This window comes from Salvelinus namaycush, chromosome 7, assembly GCF_016432855.1.
Source record: "Salvelinus namaycush isolate Seneca chromosome 7, SaNama_1.0, whole genome shotgun sequence".
Lineage (NCBI taxonomy): Eukaryota > Metazoa > Chordata > Actinopteri > Salmoniformes > Salmonidae > Salvelinus > Salvelinus namaycush.
Window position 1 is genome coordinate 42,523,034 of NC_052313.1, and position 22,594 is coordinate 42,545,627.

At 41.9% G+C, this 22,594-nt stretch overlaps 1 protein-coding gene and 1 long non-coding RNA gene across 3 annotated transcripts; both read left to right on the forward strand.

Moving 5' to 3' along the window:
• The first annotated feature begins 271 nt into the window (after nt 1-271).
• Nucleotides 272-7,279, forward strand: LOC120051251 (NGFI-A-binding protein 1-like). Its single transcript, XM_038998012.1, has 7 exons — nt 272-555; nt 1,532-2,349; nt 2,620-2,753; nt 3,078-3,249; nt 3,679-3,847; nt 4,580-4,717; nt 4,925-7,279. The coding sequence occupies exons 2-7, from the start codon at nt 1,534-1,536 to the stop codon at nt 4,999-5,001; spliced, it is 1,506 nt and encodes a 501-aa protein (XP_038853940.1). The 5' UTR covers nt 272-555; nt 1,532-1,533; the 3' UTR covers nt 5,002-7,279.
• Nucleotides 7,280-12,246: 4,967 nt separating this feature from the next.
• Nucleotides 12,247-21,406, forward strand: LOC120050462. Of its 2 annotated transcripts, none has more exons than XR_005477202.1 (5): nt 12,247-12,531; nt 17,946-18,041; nt 18,392-18,532; nt 18,794-19,143; nt 20,924-21,406. It is a non-coding gene; the product is annotated as an uncharacterized LOC120050462 (long non-coding RNA). The 2 variants fall into 2 exon arrangements; XR_005477201.1 differs by having other exon boundaries at nt 18,392-18,499.
• Nucleotides 21,407-22,594: the final 1,188 nt, after the last annotated feature.

Sequence of the window (22,594 nt, forward strand, 5' to 3'; positions counted from 1 at the left end):
TATTAGTCCATCTGAAATGTCAACAGTTTCACTTCTGTACAGTCATATAGCCTATAGGGCGTTTTAGGGTCTAATCTACTCTCAACTCACACGGTCCCAGTTGACCGGCGCTGCCTGCCTCTGCCACTGCTGAGATGTGGTGCTTGGTATTCCATGCAGAAGCCTCCCACGCCCCTGTCCGCCCACGCCAGGATTTGCGTCACGCAGGCGCGTGGGAGTGAGCACTGTAGCAACCGCGGAATATCCCAATTTCAATAGCCGAGGAGGAGGGGGTAGGGTAGCAAGCAGGCAACTCACACTCATCTCGTCTAGAGACGTTCAACACAATCTTATTTCTATTCGAGGAGGCGAAGGAGGGAAGGTAAACGTTGTCAAAGAACGCGAGGACTTTTTAGGCCAGAGAGCGCGATTATTAGGAAATTAGAGAGCGTCTTTTGGATCTACCGATTTTTGTACAGTTTGTTCAGTTACAGTTTATGGCAGTTCAGGCTATACTGTAGCTGATACATTGAAACAACTAGATAAAGGAAACGAACGGGGACCAACGTTCACCAGGTATGTAGCAATTAAAATGCATAGTTGGAAGATGTTATTGGACTATGACAATAATGTAACAAGTTGTAGCCTTGATACAATGTTGCAGCACTGTTCTATTATTGCCGACAATGGTATTTTTACTCATCTTCCTGATGTGGATTTACTTGCAAGACCGGTTTTGAGTGACATTTAGTCTGGTGCTGTGTTACTGCATTTTGCATTGACCTTTTTACGTTGTGTGTTTTTGAAACGAATTTATTTTATTTTCTATTGAGCTAGATTGATTTGTGCAAGTATTCCATGATCGTATTGTCTTGATTCGCCTGTGTGACTGTGGTGTCTTGTGTGCCTCTTGATTTGCTCTGTTCTGTGGAAGGTTGAGTTTTATCAGGTTGCTTTGCGTTTTGCCCAGAGGTTCTGACGGCAAGTAGTTGAAGGACTGCAAGTGCAGACCTGTCATGAACTGAGGAATAGTGGATTAGAAGGTGGTGTTTGTGCAGTTGTTTGCGAACACTCTCTGAATTCACATCGAATATAAACAATCAAAATATTTTATTCACCTAACTAAAGGCCATTCAGCAATATTTAATTATTTGTGACATAGTCCTCTAACTTGCAAGAAATGGGTAGCTAACAATCCCTTGGCTAAAGCGAGTGGGGCCTATGTGTGAGAGAGATAGAGGCCACCTACGCATGCTGCAAAGGAGGATTGTGGCATGTGGTCCCATCAGCAACTAACAGGACTCTAACTGCTAACCGCCCCTCTTCCTTCTGCAGCCCTAGTACTGCAGAACTTACAAAGGAAACTCAGTCAGTGGAGGGAGTGCCTCTTCCTCTCTCAGTCAGTCAGCCAGCCAGTCAGTCACACACAAACACAAACACAAAGACACACACACCCCACTCCCCAAAACACACGCATGCACACACACATACACCAACACTCTCTCGTCAGGCAGAACCTCTTGCCCATCCCGTCTTGTGTTCTCTCTCCCAGGCATGGCGGCGGTGTTGCCCAGAACCCTGGGGGAGCTGCAGCTCTACCGAATCCTCCAGAGGGCCAACCTGCTGTACTACTACGAGGCCTTCATCCAGCAGGGAGGAGATGACGTGCAGCAGCTCTGTGAGGCCGGGGAGGAGGAGTTCCTAGAGATTATGGCTCTGGTGGGCATGGCCAGCAAGCCCCTGCACGTCCGGAGGCTCCAGAAATCCCTGCGAGACTGGGTCACCAATCCAACGTTGTTTAATCAGCCCCTGACATCTGTACCGGTGTGTAGTATACCAGTCTATAAGTTACCCGAGGGGTCACCCACAGCAGTCAGCGCGGAGCGAGGGGTTAACAACAGCGCCCGTGGCGAGACCCATGTCAAGGTGCCGAAAATCATGGCTGCGACATGTCTGGATCCAGGAAAGCTGGAAGTGGCCAGGGACAGAGTGTCAGGGGGGTCTCCACTGCAGAGCGGCAGCGAGGGGCGCTTCTGGTCGGGTCACAGCAACGACAGCGAACAGAGCCTCTCTCCGTCCGACCGGGGGTCTCCGTCATCCCCCCGAGAGGGTCTGGAGGCACTTGACGCTGCAGCTTTGCAGTCTGTCCTGGAGTGTGTGGACCGGATGACCCCGGCCCTGGCCAAGAGCGACCCCGCGGAGGTCAAAGACCAGCTGAAGACCAATAAGAAACTTGCCAAGATGATTAGCCACATCTTTGATATGAGTGATGATGATCCAAGGAGAGAGGAGGAGATCAGGAAATATAGCGCCATCTACGGACGCTTCGACTCGAAGAGGAGGGACGGCAAACAACTGACGCTTCACGAGGTAGGGATAAGAGATGGGATCCTTTTGCAGTACTAGGCTAGTCTGCTCAGTGGCAGGGCAATACAATATAAAGTGACAAACCTCAGTTCCACAAAAAAGGGTAGAAAACTACAAAAGGTAAATCACCTGAAGAAAATGTGTGCGCTTGCTTCAGTCGTCTAAAAGTAGGTCGGTAGTAGTAGAAGTTACAACTGAAGAGTTCACTGACAGAATTGTGTATCTACAGTTATAGGTGACAACATGACTTATCATCTATGTTCTGTCTTTCAGCTGACAGTGAACGAAGCAGCAGCCCAGCTGTGTATGAGAGACATGGTACTACTGACCCGTAGAGACGAGCTGTTTGGTCTAGCCAGGCAGATCTCCAGAGAGGTCACCTACAAATACACCTACAGGACCAGCAAGTAAGAGCCACTCTCCTCCACTGCACCTCACGCAACCTTGCTTGTTAGAGTTAACAATGCTAAGGGAAGTTGGGAAGCATGGGTGACTTATTTACTTGATAAATACATTTTCTCCTCATGGTTATTACTATGTAACTAATTACTGTAATGTGTTAAATTAAAATTTTTATGTTTAATTTTTATTTGTAATTTTTAATGTAAAATTTTAATTTTAATGATGTAAAAGATCGTATGTTATGATTAATGTCATGTTCAGACTAAGCTTTCCATATCTTTCAATGTTTCTCTGCATACAAACTGAATTTATTTTCTTCTCCACACTAGGTCTCGCTGCGGCGACAGAGATGAGCCGTCTCCTAAAAGGATAAAAACAGAGGAGAACCTCTTTGACATCCAGGAGGCTCTGCAGGCCATCCACATGAGACAGGGCATACTGAGGGAACAGCTAGCCTGCGCCAAGTCCAAAGGAGAGGAGATAGTTGGGAGAAACCTTCAGGTAACATACCTGAAAAGTGGATTATAAAATGTGAACATGGGCCTCCCGATTGGTGCAGCCGTCTAAGGCACTGCATCACAGTGCTAGAGGCGTCATTACAGACCTGCGTTCGATCCCGGGCTATATCACAACAGGCCGTGATCGGGAGTCCCATACGGCAGCGCACAATTGGCCCAGTGTCATCCGGGTTAGGGGAGGGCTTTACTTGGCTCATCACGCTCTAGCGACTCCTTGCGTTGGGCAGGCTGATCTCGGTCGTCAGGTGAACAGTGTTTCCTCCGACACATTGGTGTCGGGGTTATATATTTTTTTAAATAAAGTAAACATTACAGGAGACACGTTTATTTTACACTGTCATTTCTGAAGGCATGTTTTTGACAAGAGTAGGAGCAGTTGCTAACGAACTGTAAATGTATTGTGTTTTAACAGGTGCAGTTGGACCGTCTGTTAGCCAGACAGATGGAGATTCTCCATGATGCGGCGGTACAGGAGAGGTTACACGCTCTGGACTGGAGGATACCTGCAGGGGCTTTGAAGTACCACAGTGAGGCTCCAGGCACCAACGGCACGTCGGTAGACAAAAGCACAGAGCATCAAGGTAATGGTACTGTCTGTCTTCTGCATGTCTCTATCCTCATGCTCCAAATTCCCAGCTCTGTGAATCACAATTTCCAGCCTTCAAATCGTATTATATAAGTCAGGGAATCATTTTGTGTCTGTTTTTTTCACACGTGTCAAAGTCAGGAGGAATCATAACTGTGTTAAGCCGTTAGCCAACCCTCAGGGACTCATCCCATCTTCATCCTTTTCTCTCTCGCACGGCCCATACTCCTGACAGCTCATTATATTCATGTTACCCATAATTATCCTCTCTCTGCACCTGTCATTAACTCTCCCACGACTGTTTACTTCCCCCGCCATGTTGCTGCCCAGGGGCGTCTCTCTCTCTTTCTCTCTCGGTCTCGCTCTCTCGCTCATATCTCCCTCTCTCTCGCTCTTCCTCTCTCTCGCTCTTCCTCTCTCTCTTTGTCTCTCTCCCTCCCTCTCTGTCTCTCTCTCTTTCATCCTGTCTCTCCTTCATAAGCTATTAAAAGCACCTTATTCAAGTTGAATGAGAAGAAGAGTATAAAATATTTTTGGGCACCGAGTGGCGTATAAACTCGGGCCCACAGCAAAGATTTTGAGAGACAGAATGTTAATGTAATTGTTTGTATCGTCTAAGCAGCTGTAACAGCAGTGCCATTGGAATTGATTGTGTAATATGGAAGCGTGTATCTCAATGGTTTATCCATGCCCTAATGTTTGTCTGTGTGTTTATGTGTATTTTCAGACGAGCGACCAATGAACTTGCGGGTGGCAAGTAAGAGTGTGGCGGAGGGGGAGCTTCCCCTGGGGAAGCAGCTAGCCAATGAGCTCAAACGTTACCATAACAACCATAACACAGATGAGGCCAAAGCACCAGCAACAGGTACAGCACCACTCAGGCAAATTTATATGTTCACTCTTGAGTCACGTATGTATTAACTTACATACACGGTACAAACAGTATTAGTAATGGTCTGTTGCATGTACACACCTGCCTACATTCAAGCTACAGTATGAGTGAAAAGGTATATGAGCAGAAAACACATTGCATGTTTTATTCTGATGATATTTCCTTTGTGTTTTACATTAGAAAATGGATCCTCGCATCAAGCGGCCAACCGCACTGACAGGAAGACCATTAAATCAGAACCAGAGGATTCCACATAGTGCCCCCCATCCGGTTTTAGTCATCAGTTACACTTTTTACAGTAAGCGTCTATCTCAGTCGAATCAATGGATACTAAAGCAAGCACAGCCACAGTAGAGCCTTAACAAACCAACGTTGCCTCAAAAAAAGCATTTATTTTCTTTCATTTTGTCTAAGGTTTTTGCCAAAGCGTCAAGACTAGAGCATAGATTCAGTTATGGGGAAAACTGAACAGGGATGTCCTTTCACAGGATAACTTTCATGCTGTATAGGTCTTTATGTATTTATTGATGTACATGATGTTATTTAAGAATGATGGGTAGGGAAAGTAGCCTTGTACCACCATCCTGACCTCCTGAGCTTACATTCTGTTTCGCCACATGAATTTGAATGAAGTTAAGTGAAACAAGAGTGCAGCGGGTCAGGATGGTGGATCAGGCTATATGAAAAAGAACAACGGGGGAAAAATGGTATTCTTTTTACCCCCAAAGCTATTTTTGGCTTGTCGTGTTCGATCGGTGGGTGACTGATGTACTGTAAAGAGGATTCTGTTTTAATCAGAGGTGAAAAGAGAGAGCTATCTGTAGAGGAGAAATTATAGTTTTGCTTCCTGCTAATGTATGTAATGTATGTATTTATGAGTGGTACTGTAAATTAATCAGAGGCTGCAGAAATGTTTTGTGTATAGAACTCCAGTTAGAGTTCAGATCAGTGTTATGGGATAGGTTGGCCCGGGGACGGACTGGGACCAAAAATCAGCCCTGGCATTTTTTTTAAACTTTGAGGCCCCCACACCGGCCCATTTCTATCAAGGCCCCCATACCGGCCCATTTCTTTCTCCCTTGAGGCCCCCATTATTAGCCAGATCATGATAATTGTGCACAAAAAAACTGTTTAGAAGGCCCACTAGGCAAAAAATTGACCAGCCCATCTGGCATTTGCCCGAAATGACAGATGGCCAGTCTGCCCCTGGATTGGCCTAGACATGGAATGGGGCCTACAGTATGTCAATCAAATCGAGTTTCCTTGATAACTCTGTCAAACACATGATCTTGTACTGTAAGAATGCACATTTGAACCTCAACACAACATTAATTGAGTTACCCATTTTATTGAGTAGGGCCCCTGGTCTGTTATTAGGGCTGGGAATTGCCAGGGAATTGCCATACGATATCACGATACTTAGGTGCCGATTCGATATGTATTGTGATTTGATACTGCAATTTTATTGCGATTCAATGTTCCAAACATATTGCTCGCCATGTCTGCTGCATGGGGGTCGAGAGAGTCGTGAAAAAAAGGTGTTTTGATCAGTCATGTGAATAAAAATCCCAAAAGGATGATGGCTCACCATTTTAAAAGAAGATGGATAACAAGCTATAGAAGGAAAAACACTGGAGTTTTTGCGCATGTACAGCTAACAAGCACAAAAATGATATTGCGTTATTGTCCAAAATAATATTGCGATATGTAACTGTATCGATTTCTTCCCCATCACTATCTGTTATATTGTTGCACTCCAGAAAGTTGTGTTTTAATACATATGTCAGTGTAGGACCGACAGGGCCAATTCGGGCCGGTAGTATTACAATAATATTTGCCTAATCCCAAAAGCAGGGTTTTGTCAGTGTAGTGTTGGTGTCAATCTCTATACAGTGTTTATGTGTGTAGAGCAAAAACCGGATAACTGTTGTTAGAGAGAACAAGTGAACGTGTCTGGTATCATAAGATGTTAATGTTACTTAGCCTAGTAGTCTTAGATCCTACCAGTGTTTCACCTGTGACCACCAATGTATAAATCAAGATGTTCGTATGTTAGAATTAGCTCTCAGATGGTTGTTTAATGTTGTGTTTCCAATGTGTAAATCTGTCTTGCTCTAGAGTCCGCTGGTCTTTTTCGGGGTCACCGCAGTCACAACCGTTTTGTAATAATAGTCTCTCTAGCTCAATAAGACTGCAACAAATGCAATACTTTTGTAAGTGCTGTTTAAGTACTAAGTACATACTTTCTGGGCCCACTGTCTGTTCTGTTCTGTGCTAGGTGACTTCTCCTGTCTTCTGTACTGGTTTGGTTTAATCAGTGTCATGTAATGTTCACAGATCAACGCATGTCCCGCAGTGTGATAGATGGTCGAGATGTTAATGGTACATTGATTCATGTTCTTATCCCTGTTATCGTAAGGCATCGAGTTAGTCTAGGCTTGCCTACACAGTAGATATGCACCTGTTTTTTAAACACTAATATATTTTATTTGTTATACAGCACATAAACATGATTAAACTTTATTTTTTATGGCGGTTGTTATTCTCATTCATGATATAATATATGTCTGATACAGAAAGAAGGAAAATTATATTTTCTATGTTATCAGATTTTTACAAATATTTTATATTCATCTATTATTATGTCCTGCGATAAAATAACAACAATTACATTTTTTTTGTTATTATGTATTTTTTTACAGCTAGACAGCTAAAATGTTCCATGGCAGAGAACCTACACTGGTATTTCTAAGGTATGAGTGCTGACAGACAGACTGAATGTGGTCCAGCCACAACACTTTCTCTTCTTTAAAAAAGAATGGAATGATGAACCGCTGTCTGGGGTAAAGCATTTGCATCAGCGTCATATTTAAACATTCTGAAACTGCCCGATGACTCACTCTGCTCACACTGACGCAGGTCATTTTCATACTTCACATCTCTCTCTCTCTCTCCATCTCTCTCACACACACACACTCCCTCGCTCTCTCTCCTCCCTCTCTGCTTCTCTCATCTCTTTCTCACTCACACACACACACACACACACACACACACACACACACACACACACACACACACACACACACACACACACACACACACACACACACACACACACACACACAGATTCTCTCCTGAGATCAGGTCAACTCATCACTGAACACCCACACATGTAGCTTCCTCCCATCCTCTCAGTCTCAGCCCTATGTGATGGCCTCCCTGCCAATGCAAGTCACTGATGTGTTGCCATGGCAATAGTGATTGTAGGCGGCGGCACTACAGGCAGTGGGAGGGAGCTCAGCCCGGCTGCTAAACTGTGTGGGTGTGATCTGGTGAACGCGCCATCACCCCCGTTTAACAAAGCATGAAACTAACTGTGCTTGAACAGAGGTGGGTATCAAGTGAATTATCCCCTCATCTTCTCCAATAGTGCAACTAATAAAGGATTGATTAGTTAATTCTTTGTTTGTTTTTATTTGAACTGTTTTCATCAGAGTGTAAAGTCCAGGAGGTTGCTTTGTTTAAAGGGATAGTTCACCCAAATTACAGAATGACACATTTGTTTCCTTACCCTGTAATCAGTCAATGGACAAGGTGTGCTTTGGTTTTATTTCAGCAGTGTTTCCCAAACTAGGGGTCGTGGCCCAAAATCAGGTTCGCGGGAGAAACTCTGAAATAAAATTGAGCTTGGTTCATAGAACCGGGGTTACGCTAGAAGTGATTGTAATAAACAGAGAGGTTTCTGTTTTCTTCATACAAACGTGTCTCTATCTTTTGAACCGTTTATGCTACAAAATACTATTCTGTTTCCCTCTACAATGCCCACAAACCATGCAGGACTCATTAGAACAGAGTGGACAAGACCAGGCACTAAATCAGACTGGGGGGGGGAAATTATCTGACGACCTGATGATCTTCTGAACTTCCCAATACCGTTCTGATGCATTTCAGTCACTTCAAGCCATACTTCCTTCAGATTGAAATACTGTCAAAAGTACTGTCAGAATGATTTGTCAGGTGGAAAAACTGTCAAAAGTACTGCCAGACTGACTAATAGACTGTCATAGCACAAATGAAAAAAGTAAACATTGGCTGTTGATTACATCACTTTTTTCACATGGCGGAGTTGCAATTTTTTAAAATATCAATATTGAGTCGTGGTCCAAATTTTTGGAAACCCCTGGCTTACAGGGTAAGGAAACCAATATGTAATTTTGTACATTTACATTTACATTTAAGTCATTTAGCAGACGCTCTTATCCAGAGCGACTTACAAGTACATACATTCATACTTTTTTTGTACTTTGTAATTTGGGTAAACTATCCCATGGCCTAATAGATTTTTTATTTTCTACATGTATTCAATTGTCAGTGCTGACCTGTGCTCGTCCTACTCGGCACCACCATCACAGTTTTTTGTGTATTTTTGTTGATTTTTATGTTTCTATGAGAGCTTTGAGTTTGTGTATAGGCTGGCATTTATGCTATTTCACTCATTGGCAGCAATATACATGTTGACCAGAAGGTGTCAGAATACAATAAAAAATGCTTTCATGAGCGAGATGGAAATTACAGTAAATAGAAAATAATTTCAAAGGATAGGTTTTAAACTTTTAGAAAGGTACATTATTCCTCTCCTCTGAGCAATAGGCGGAAGTAATGCTTTGGGATGGTAGGCCTACAGCTGTCTGCACTATCAACGACGGGAAAAGTTTGAGAAAGATTGGCCCATTTTATGCTCAGATTCAGTTAACTTCAGTGAAAAGCAGCTTTTCTCTACAAACAAATGGAACAATGAACTGTGCCTGCGTTGTTTATTCTGGTCATTGTACAAATGTGTTATACGGTGAACACTATACAAATAATTCCGACTGAATTGTTCTTAACTGCAGTATAGTATTACTATTCATGTAAGCATTGTTATTAGGGATGTTAGTATTGACCGTGACCTTCACCCTCCTGTGATGTCATCGCCCAGGGCAGTAAAACGGGACACTTTCTCATGTTAAGTTGGCTATATCGCTCTCAATATTCTACCGTTTGTACATGGCTGCTGTACACCTTTATTTTCTAGTTGCAGGTAAATGCAATTAAAATTGAAACGTGTGTGGACATTCCTTGTCAAGTTACCACAAAATGCCACTTTAGTTTAATGTCACATGGGCAGACAGACATTACGGCAGAGAACTGACTACAGTTGACAGTAAAACAAGTGAAGTCGGTAATGCGGAATTTTCTTTTATTATTATGCATGTGGATCACACTTTGGCATGGCATCTAAGTAATCTGTTTCATTGTAAATAATATGCTAATAGCATTTATTTAGACGGCTACCCATTTGAGTGGTGTTATTTATTTGAGTGTGTATGGCTATTTATCACTGCACACGTCAATAAAACATCACAGGAATTTCTTGGGGGAAATGCAATTACCGGTAGCCTACAATTCAATAACAAAAAATGCTGGTGTGTGTAGGCTACACGCCAACTGCCTACAAATAACCTAACGTAGCCAATCATAAAATAAACTCCTGAACCTTTAAAATCCCCCACATTCTGGTCTTGACGAGATTATGTCGGGGGAGTTTCTCTTCTGCACTGTTCTACCAATCCAGTAAATGTGGAGGAGGAGTTAAGATACAGTGTTCCTTTATTAATATTCCGGATGGAAACAACTTCAGAGCGCAACCTAGCAAATAGTCCGGCACTGTAGACGCGTCATAATACCCATAAAATCTAGCGGTAAAACCCGGTAATGGTCTCAATCGATTTTTCCCCATTCATTTTTGGGTCTGGGATTTTAGAATTACTTCATATAAGGTCTGTGTTTCGTGTAGGTTTACACAGGCGTGACGTTTTGATGGCCATGTAATTCTCTCTCGGACAAGGTGAGTTTTGTCAATATAGTCACCTCAATTTACTATAAAAAATTCAAAATGCTAATTACCAACAGAGAAGACATCAGCAAGACTACAAATTCCTGCAGGAATCTTCTGCACACCATCTCTAGCTGGCACTGTCAGCTACCGTTCACCAGCACGATCAGAGACCTGTGTGCCCATCTATGAATGTATGTCCCCTTTCTCTGTCTTTGCTAGCCACTGACTACACTTTAGTTAGCAGAGCAGTATATCAAAACAATCATTTTGTTTTACTTAGCCAAGATAATTGGTTGTACAGTATGTCGACTTTGGTGTCTATTTCAGAGAGCATCACAAGGTGGAGAAGATCACTAGAAGTCTGGACATGTGGAGAAGTGCAGCTATAGTGAGGGGCAACTTACCAGTTTGGTCAGGGCCAGCATGAGGGATAAACGTTTATCCTGTGTCGGTGAGTGTAGCTATTAAGTTAAGTTTGAGCATCTTAGCAATACAATGTGTCTTATACAGCTGTCAACATTCTATAAGGAAAAAGCCACTTAATCAATTATATAATCATTAACCAGATTATCCTGAATACCAGACTTCGATGATAACTCAGTTCCAGAATGTTGTCATTGATGAGAATGAATCTAAAAATCTATTGACATTCAGAATTGACTTTGTCTAGACATCCAGCCTGTATTTTAGTTTCATGACCAGAGACACATCTTTTAAAGGCAAAGTATTTATTAGGAGTGGTACATGCATTCACAGTCTTTTTATAGGATTGTTTCCACTATTTAATTGATATGTCAAGTGATACAATCCCAAGGTAACAATTAAAAGATTATGGAAAAACTGCACTTAAAGGTAAGATCTGTTCTGAGCGTGATACCGGATATACGTGATCCGATGCGTCATCAGAGCACGCAACAGAACATTGTTCTGTCTACACTCGGTTTGTTGTTTATATTAAAACATTTTCATTAAATCAATTTTAATCCAAACGAAAGGGTTGTTGCTAAGGATTCCACGACGCAGTTAGCCTTTACGGCTGGGACTGCATGTTTGTGTTCCTTTTTTTGCGTGGATTCCGCGAGTGCTAGCTGGCTGTACTACAGACACCTGTCGTCGTCGTGGGAAAGACTTATTCGCTTTTCGTAAAACAACTGGTTGCAGTAAAGAGCCAACCTGGATACTAAGGAGATCTTGTGGGAAATCGACGAGTACCAACAGCTTTATGCTATGGAGGAACAACATACTCCCATCATGGAAAGATCCGACCAACTCACAAAGTAACTTTAACCTGACAAAAAAAAGAAAAACGGATTAATCTATAGACATGGATGATTTACTTACCATTGAGGTAGAGGCTAGTGCTCTGGCTGGAATCCATGCAACACTGGAAATGTTGTGTGAGGAGGTAGCAGGGCTGAGAGGGAGTTTGGAGTTAAGCCAGAGTGAAATTCTCACTCTCCAAAGAGAAAACAAAACACTCACAGCCAAGGTAAAAATCCACGATTCCAACATGGATTATCTACTCAGGGAAAACAGGGTGATGAAGGAGTCGCTACTAGACATACAAAGTCGTAGCATGCGTGAAAATAAAAACAAATCTGGGATTCCTGAGGACGCATCCAATAAATCAGAGGGCGCGATCAGAGAATTCATGCAATCCGCCTTGAAACTTCCAATAGAGACTGTAAACAAGGTGGCTTTCCACTGAGTGCACAGACTTGGAGCGACAAGACCAAGGGTCCCCGACCGATCATCGCAAAATTTGAACACTACCAACAAAAGGGGCTGATCAAAAGCAGGGGAAGGGAGCTTAAAGGGACCAAATTTGGTCTCAATGACCAATTTCCAAGGGAGATAAACGAACGTCGTAAGAGACTGTATCCGGTACAAAGAAAACAAAGGGAGAATGGTAAGCGTGCCTTTATCATTGTGGACAAACTCTTTATAGATGGACAGCTATTCCGAGACAGCTCCATAACACCGTGGCTGTACTAAATTCTACAGGGACTTCAGGTTGTGAAAAAAAAGAAGGTATGGGAACTGTAAAAATATCTGAACATTATGAGGTGGATATGAACACACACTTACTCAATTACATGCTTGCTTACACATACGGACTTATGCATACACACCTGATCTCTCTCTCTTTCTCTCTGTTCTCTTCTCTCCCTCTCTCTATTGTCGAGAACTGTTTTATAATGTGTTTATTGTTTGTCTATCTTTTTTATGTATTTGTTTACAACAAGCAAGGGGAAGATATCGGAATAGGGGCATTGGGGAATAATAACATATTGTACGGAATACATTTGTACTGTAGTGAAGCCGTCTCTAGAGTAATGCAAGGTCTCTTTCATGATCATGTGAACCGTCAATTGCTATGGAAATGCTGGGATGTGTTTTTCAATTATGTTAAAGGTAATTATGATGGTGATACGATATGGATTACAATTATCATCAATTACCATGAATAGGCTATACGCACTACATGTTACACACATAGACACTCAACCATGCAAACTGGCAGTGTTATTATTTATTTGGACATCACACATTATAGTCTTACTCTTATACAGACATCGTACACACTCTCACTATATCACATCCAATCTCATACACATCAACCTGCTCAGATTTGCTACACACATAATATCTTGTCTCAATTTTCTAACAAAAAGGGTATTAGGTGAACATTTGGTAAGTAAAGAAATAAAAACAACAGTAAAAAGACAGTGAAAAGAACAGTAGCGAGGCTATAACAGTAGCGAGGCTACATACAGACACCGGTTAGTCGGGCTGATTGAGGTAGTATGTACATGTAGATATGGTTAAAGTGACTATGCATATATGATGAACAGAGAGTAGCGTTAGCGTAAAAGAGGGGTTGGTGGGTGGAGGGACACAATGCAGATAGCCCGGTTAGCCAATGTGCGGGAGCACTGGTTGGTCGGGCCAATTGAGGTAGTATGTACATGAATGTATAGTTAGTGACTATGCAAATATGATAAACAGAGTAGCAGCAGCGTAAAAGAGGGGTTGCGGGGGGGGCACACAATGCAAATAGTCCGGGTAGCCATTTGATTACCTGTTCAGGAGTCTTATGGCTTGGGGGTAAAAACTGTTGAGAAGCCTTTTTGTCCTAGACTTGGCACTCCGGTACCGCTTGCCATGCGGTAGTAGAGAGAACAGTCTATGACTGGGGTGGCTGGGGTCTTTGACAATTTTTAGGGTCTTCCTCTGACACCGCCTGATGTAGAGGTCATGGATGGCAGGCAGCTTAGCCCCAGTGATGTACTGGGCTGTACGCACTACCCTCTGTAGTGCCTTGTGGTTGGAGGCTGAGCAATTGCCGTACCAGGCAGTGATGCAACCAGTCAGGATACTCTCGATGTTGCAGCAGTAGAACCTTTTGAGGATCTCAGGACCCATGCCAAAGCTTTTTAGTTTCCTAAGGGGGAATAGGCTTTGTCGTGCCCGCTTCACGACTGTCCTGGTGTGTTTGGACCATGCTAGTTTGTTGGGGATGTGGACACCAAGGAACTTGAAGCTCTCAACCTGCTCCACTACAGCCCCGTCAATGAGAATGGGGGCGTGCTCGGTCCTCCTTTTCCTGTAGTCCACAATCATCTCCTTAGTCTTGGTTACATTGAGGTATAGGTTGTTATTCTGGCACCACCTGGCCAGGTCTCTGACCTCCCTATAGGCTGTCTCGTCATTGTCGGTGATCAGGCCTACCACTGTGTCGTCTGCAAACTTAATGATGGTGTTGGAGTCGTGCCTGGCCATGCAGTCATGGGTGAACAGGGAGTACACGAGGGGACTGAGCACGCACCCCCGGGGGGTTCCAGTGTTGAGGATCAGCGTGGCAGATGTGTTGCTACCTACCCTCACCACCTGGGGGCGGCCCGTCAGGAAGTCCAGGATCCAGTTGCAGAGGGAGGTGTTTAGTCCCAGGATCCTTAGCTTGGTGATGAGCTTTGAGGGTACTATGGTGTTGAACGCAGAGCTGTAGTCAATGAATAGCATTCTCACATAGGTGTTCCTTTTGTCCAGGTGGGAAAGGGCAGTGTGGAGTGCAATAGAGATTGCATTATCTGTGGATCTGTTTGGGCGGTATGCAAATTGGAGTGGGTGTAGGGTTTCTGGGATAATGGTGTTGGATGTGAGCCATTACCAGCCTTTCAAAGCACTTCTTGGCTACGGACGTGAGTGCTAGGGGTTGTAGTCATTTAGGCAGGTTGCCTTGGTGTTCTTGAGCACAGGGACAATGGTGGTCTGCTTGAAACAAGTTGGTATTACAGACTCAATCAGGGACATGTTGAAAATGTCAGTGAAGACACCTGCCAGTTGGTCAGCACATGCCCGGAGCACACGTCCTGGTAATCCGTCTGGCCCCGCAACCTTGTTAATGTTGATCTGTTGAAAGGTCTTACTCACGTCGGCTACGGAGAGAGTGATCACACAGTCATCCAGAACAGCTGATGCTCTCATGCATGCCTCATTGTTGCTTGCCTCGACGCGAGCATAGAAGTGATTTAGCTCGTCTGGTAGGCTCCTGTCACTGGGCAGCTCGCGGCTGTGCTTCCCTTTTATAGTCTGTAATAGTTTACAAGCCCTGCCACAAGACAAGCGTCGGAGCCGGTGTAGTAGGATTCAATCTTAGCCCTGTATTGACGCTTTGCCTGTTTGTTGGTTCATCGCAGGGCATAGCAGGATTTCCTATAAGCTTCCGGGTTAGAGTCCCGCACTTTGAAAGCGGCAGCTCTACCCTTTAGCTCAGTGCAAATGCTGCCTGTAATCCATGGCTTCTGGTTGGGTGGGGACGACGTCCTTGATGCACTTATTGATAAAGGCAGTGTGGTGTGGTGTACTCCTCAATGCCATCGGAAGAATCCCGGAACATGTTCCAGTCTGTGAAAGCAAAACAGTCCTGTAGTTTAGCATCTGCTTCATCTGACCACTTTTTTATAGACCGAGTCACTGGTGCTTCCTGCTTTAATTTTTGCTTGTAATCAGGAGGATAGAGTTGTGGTCGGATTTACCAAATGGGGGGCGAGGGAGAGATTTGTACATGAGAACGATCTAATGTAATCTATTGCAAAAATAAAGAAAGCTGGATGGAATATGGAGGGAAAAAAATCAAAATTCTTCCTGAATCTCCAATACAGGAACGCTAACAAAAATCATTTGCAGACACTCATTACTGAAGACGGAGTCTTTTTTTTAAAAGAGGAAGCTAATTGTTTTAGGCAGATGTTCTCTTTTCAGTCTCATCCTTTCCCGCTGAATGAAGATTATGGTAAGGAATTCTTTCCAAATAATACAAAAAATTGAAAATTAAAAAATCTACAGAAAGATCAGTGCGAAGGCCGAATAACTTTTTGAGGCTATTAAATCCTTTCAGTCTGGGAAAAACCCCAAGGCTTGATGGCATACCGGTAGAGGTATATCAAGCATTTTTTGATATACTAAAAGCTCCATTGTTAAATTTGTTTTAACTACTCCTATAGAAATGGTAGTCTGTCAGGTACTCAGCAGGAAGGTCTGATTTCTCTATTATTAAAACAAGACCCAGATGGCAAATATAAAGAAAAAAAAATTGAATTGTACGTTAAACGGTGAGATGATGGGGGGAAAAAATGTACACCTGAGCTTGGCATAACAAAAATGTGAGAATACATTTGATTTAATGCATCGTTCTTCTATAATGATTGGTGCATGAAGAGATAATAAAATTCCAAAAGGGTGTTTAGCATCCCCAGTGCAAGTATTGGAGAGTGTTCTCCACTGCTGGCCTGCCCTACAGGCACCATCGCATGAGCCTGAAGCCACAGACTGGCCAAAGTTGTTTCTAAAAAGGAATTCTGAAAATGAATTCAAAGGCATTAAGCCATTTTTCGTTGAATTTGTATATAACTCTAAGTCCGTCAGTCTATATACGCAATTTATAGACTATAATGATTTAATACAACCAGCCTATTGTGTCGCAATGTATTTATTTGTAGGCTATAGCCTTGAAATAATAGAAATAATATAGCCTCAATAATACATTTTTGTTCCTTTCTGGCTCCTGACCTAGTTAGTGTTTTATATGCTATTTAATATGACATGTAGCCTATTTGAAATTATGCTCGCTTGTTACATTCACCCTTTCATGTTATTTCAAATACTTTTCATTCAAACCCATATGGTTTGGTTTCAATACTTAAAAAACAATTGGTAGGTCCAGGTAGTCACAAAATAAATCGGGGTTGGTTAAATTGTGTTTTTAATGAATGGAGCAAATTTGGAGCAGCAGTTTTTGTCAGCGTGGAGCAGTTTATAGCGGAGCGAACCGCTCTCTTTGCGATGAGCGCGATTTCCAACCATTCAACTCGCTCAGAAACTTTGGTTGGAGACCATTTAAGACTTGCTCACCTTTTCTTGTATAATTATCAGTAGTAATAATCTTGTTATGGTTAGGGCTGACGGCTTGTAAATGACTATTTTATATCTTTACAGGTTTATATCAGTATGTCTTCTTAGTATGAATAGATGTTTTTTATATAACCTTGGAGATTCAAAGTAGTGTTCAGTTTAAGCTCTTTGTGTAGTGGAATTGTAATTATTTAGTGGACTGCAGTGAACTGTAGGAATGCGTAGTCTGAACAACTCAAGGCCTCTCTCCACTGGTAAGAAGTCCTGTAATATCCACGGAGGAGCACGACTGCTAGGTTCTAGATTTCTGGTACAAAATCCAGGCAGGCGGCAACAAAGCTCAAACTAGATTTGTTACTCCCAACTGGGTGCTTCAGCCAAGAACATGCATTCAATGCAGTGCCCATTGTATACCCTTAGTTCTCACCCCTTTCCTTCCACAAAGATGTGTTTCAGTACTTTTCCATCATCCAGTATTTCTCTGTGCTCCTCCTTGCATATCACAGGACTTGTTATCAGTCAAGCCAGGGCTTGAGTTATTGGGAGTTCCCATTCCTGCAGTCCACAAACATTTCACTTCTCATACAAAGAGCTTAAACCTAACACTACTTTAAATCCCAAAGGATATATAAAAAAACATATATTCATACTAAGATAATATAGTGATATAAACCAGGAAAGATATAACATAGATAGTCATATAAAACAGTACATTTCAATCAGCCCTTACCCATAATTATTACTACGGCTAATTATGCAAGAAAATGTGCGCCGGTCTTAATGGTCTCCAACAGCATAAACATTTTGTTACACTTTGCACTGTTTTCAGTAAGCTTACTGTGGAAATGCATATTGGTTTATCTTGTCATGAAGCCTACTGTATTGGACTCCTTCCTGCCTTACCTCCAGATTGGTACAGAGGTTCCATGACTCTCCAGGAAGATCTCTGTAAGATGTACTACGAAGTCCTCAAGGTCAACAATCCTTCTCGTACCCCAAGCTAAGGTAACCTGTAGTTGACAACTGGGGTTGGGGACAATTCCATTTCAATTCAGCCATACAGGAAGTAAGTGCAGAGCCTTTGGTCTAGTGGTAATGCTCTAGGTACATAAACTACTCCCTACCGGAGACCAGGGATCAAACCCCAACTCCAACCCTTATGCCTCCCATCTCTCTATATCCGTCTGTAATTCTACCTGTCCAAATAAAGTAAACAATACGTGAATCCTTCCTGCATTGACTGCACTGAAATGGAATGGCCTTTAACCCTGTTGATGACCAATAACCTGTGTAACATTTAGCCTATTTCCAATAGGACGCAGTGTGACAGCGTATTATTATATCTGTCTCTGAAGGCAATCACTATGGCCATCACCAACTTCTTCACGGAAACTCAGAAGCACTCAGAAGCACTTTGGCCAGAGGATCAGCGAGCCCTCAAGGACCTACCGGTCACATGGCAGGTCTCTGTGCTTCTCATCGTGCTTTCCATCCTGGTGCGCACACACACATTTGAAACGCTGTCACAAGGGCTGGGGTAAATTTAAATTAAAACAATTCAGAAAGAGAATTGGTGTTGAAAAATCCTTAAGAAAATACATGGCCCTGTTCAATGCTTGAATGAGAATTTCAATGTACTTTTGTGTTGAAATGGAATTGTACCCATACCTGACTATCACACAGCAGTCATAGTAACTTTCCAGTTTTAGCCAGTTTCCTGCATATCACTGAAGCCGTATCTTCCTCATCTTCCTCAGGTGTTTATGTACTGTAGCTGGCACGGCATTAGGGGCTGCTGCGCATCGGCAGGCCCATCTGAGAGGTATAAACCACAACCCACTGGCAGGGGGGGAGGCCCTCAATGCTCCCCTCCCAGATACGTGGAGACCCTGAGGAACGACGACTGGCCGTTTAGCAACGTCCAGGAAGAGATACAACAAGAACCAGTTGTAGCTGGGGCCACAACTGAAGGCAAGAAGCTAAACCCTCTCAAGCTAAAGTCAAACCCAATGAGTCGGACGTGATGTCTGAATCTAAGATGGCTACTGACGGGGAGTCTAACCAGCTGGCCGAGAGTCAGCCCTCATCAACTACACAAGGGAATAATGTAAGTGGTTTGTGTTGATCTCGGCTGAGTTACGGATGCAAAGGTGTTCCCTTATGAACCTGGGGGCTTATCAAAAGTAGCCTGTCATTCTAGGTTTTTAGCCGCTACACTGGAAGTGTATACCAGAGGTAAGGCCAGCAGAGAGCAAGCTGTACAACAAATCCTTAAAACTAGAACCAAACATAATTTCTGTAGCAGTGGAGGAAAAGGTTGCGAAATTGAGAAATTGTATGTAGAAGGACTGAAGTTAAGCTGGTGACTTTTTAAAAGGACATTCTACTCCAAAATATATTAAAATAATCTAAAATATAATTTCCACATCCAGAAATGAGCCCAATTCCATATTGGTCAAATTATTTTGGACCAAGCATATAGCCTATGCATGGTCCATCTTATCAGGTATGCTATAAGCATTATCACCTGTAGCCCAGCTGATGCAGCATAGTGGCTATAAATAAATAGGCAACCCAATGCATCAGCCTATCTGCATCTACCATGGGCATAATCATTAGCTAGATCCGAAATGTGATCTTTTAACTAGTTAACATTAATCAATACATGCTATGTCCTAGAATTTTTTTGCATAAACACAGTGAATATAATGTAGGCCTACCTGTTAGGATAACTTGAGGTAAAACGCCACACAGGGTAACACACCCCCTCCTGTTCTTCTCACAGAAACCACTTCATGTCACCATGCTCCTCGGAGCCAAATGCTGATGACGGGTAGCACTTTGCTGGGCAGGTGGCATTGAAACCCCCTTGCTAGGCGAAAAGAGTTCCAATGATGGGCCTTAAGGTTATTATAGCTGGTAGTGGATGGTTGTCAAAGTGAAAAACGGTCATTCGGACCAGCCTTCCTGATTTGAACTTTTGTAAACTACATTATGGATATTGGAAAATGACCTATGTTTATGAAAATACAGTCATTGTTTTTAAATGCCAACTACAGCACCTTACATGCATTAAAGGGATGATTCAGATTCTACATCCTGTGCTTTTTTAAAATCTTTTTTTTTTCTTTTTCGCCACTGTCCTCGTGTGCATTTGTTTGCCTGCCTGGTCATGGTCAATGTGCATGTACCCTCAACACATGATTATGTATCTTGTGCGCAGTGATCCGGTCGGGAGTGATAATGTTTTGAGATAATGTGAATGATCTGTGTGGTATTACAATATACATATCCATACTAATTTACACTGAGTGTACAAAATATTATGAACACCTGCTCTTTCCATGACAGACTGACCAGGTGAAAGCTATGACCCTTTATTGATGTCACTTGTTAAATCCACTTCAATCAGTGTAGACGAAGGGGAGGAGACAGGTTAAAGGGGTTGCGCAACTCAATATTAGGAAGGTTTTCTTAATGTTTTGAATGCAGTGCATTCGAAAAGTATTCAGACCCCTTCCCTTTTTCCACATTTTGTTACGTTACAGCTTTATTCTAAAATTGATTAAATTATTTCCCCCCCCCCTCATTGATCTACACACAATACCCCAAAATGACAAAGTGAAAACAGGTTTTTAGAAATGTTTCCTAATTTTATGTTTCCTTATTTGCATAAGTATTCAGACCCTTTGCTATGAGACTCGAAATTGAGCTCAGGTGTTGGGTTTAGATTGAGGAAAATAATCTATTTTAGAATAAGGCTGCAACGTAAATAATATTGGAAAAAGTCAAGGGGTCTAAATACTTTTCGAATGCACTGTAGCTGTGGCTTCTCATAAATTGGGATGATTTGTTTCTAAATATTGCTCTTTGCTTACTGTTTGCAGATGCTGGAGAAGTCATCAGAAGAGGTTTCATCCATCTCAGGGCAGCATGGTGAAACTGATGGTGTCTGTACAAGAGACTGAACCAACGTCGCAAGCACTATAGATGATGTTCTTGTCATTGACAGCAGTGCGAAATCTCAAATCTGTGAGTTGGATGCCTTAAGCCATTTTTGAAGATGCAATTTATCAAGAGAATAAAGAATACTTTTTATTTCATTTTTTGAAAATGTTTATCAGTTTACAATGTAGGCCGTAGTAATTTTTATCTGTAAAAAAAAAAAAAAAAGCAGTTTGTTTACCTTTCTCACACTTTTTTGGGCGGGGGAGACCAGCTTTAATATTGCGTGTAGATGGTAGCTTCCATCAATGTAATCGTCTGCATTATTTCCAATCCCCCGTGTGTGTGTATGTATGTATGTATGTATGTATGTGTGTATATATATATATATATATATATATATATATATATATATATATATATACAGTACCAATCAAAAGTCTGGACACCTACTCATTCCATTTTTTATTTTTTTTTGTAGCATAATAGTGAAGACAAACTATGAAATACCTCATATGGAACCATGTAGTAACCAAAAAAAGTGTTAAACAAATCAAAATATACTTGAGATTCTTCAATGTAACCAGCTTTTGCCTTGATGACAGATTTGCACAAATTCCTAACTTTTTTTTTTTTTTCAATCAGTGTATTTGAGTTTAACCACTATTTATTGTATTATTTGTTTGGTCTTTTCTGGTGGATTAAACTGAAATTACAACCCAACTTTCTATGGCTTGTTTTAAAAATAGCAATATTTTGGAGATTTTATTTTAAATTAATCGAAAGTGCGAGAATGGCCTTTTTCCCTTTATTCAGATTACATTCTTGAACATGGGGTGAGACATTTTTACTAATCTGCTAGAAAACCCGTTCAGATTTAAGTATAACTGACACATTTAGTGAGGTCTGTTTTTTATAATTTCTGCCCTCCGAATTATATTCATTATTTAAATAGGCCCGTTTAATTTTGTCTGGCTGTTCCAAAAAAAATTTTTAATTATATGAGCAAAAAAACTGGTTGTTAGGTGTAGGCAAGACCATAAGCAAATACGTAAACTGGGATATAACTAGAGTTAATCAGGGTGATTATTTTTTTTGCCACAAATGGACAGCTATTTTTGTTTTCATGGTAGCAAGACCATTTTATTGGTAAACTACATGGTAATGTTTAAGTTGTATTTTTGCTGATAGTGGACAACCTTGTTTTTCTCTTGACAGTTTACAATTTTCTGAGAAGTAGCCATTATTTACTATCTTACATCTAGGTTTACTATACATAACTTTATCCCATTTTATAAGTGTTTCTCCAAAATTGTAATATTCCTGGCATTTATATATAAATTCCAGTTGTACTTTATCAAAAGCCTTTTCAAAGTCAGTTATGAAAACCAGACCTGGTGTCCCAGATTTTTCATAGTGTTCTATTGTTTCCAGTGCTTGTCTTATTATCTCCAATGTATCGTCCATGTAAAATAAACCTGGCTGATTGGGACGAGTAATATCTGACAATACTTTTTTAAATTCTATGCGCTATGCATTGGGAGTTTCTCCCATTCGTCTCTGCAGATCTTCTCAAGCTCTGTCAGGTTGGATGGGGAGTGTTGCTGCACAGC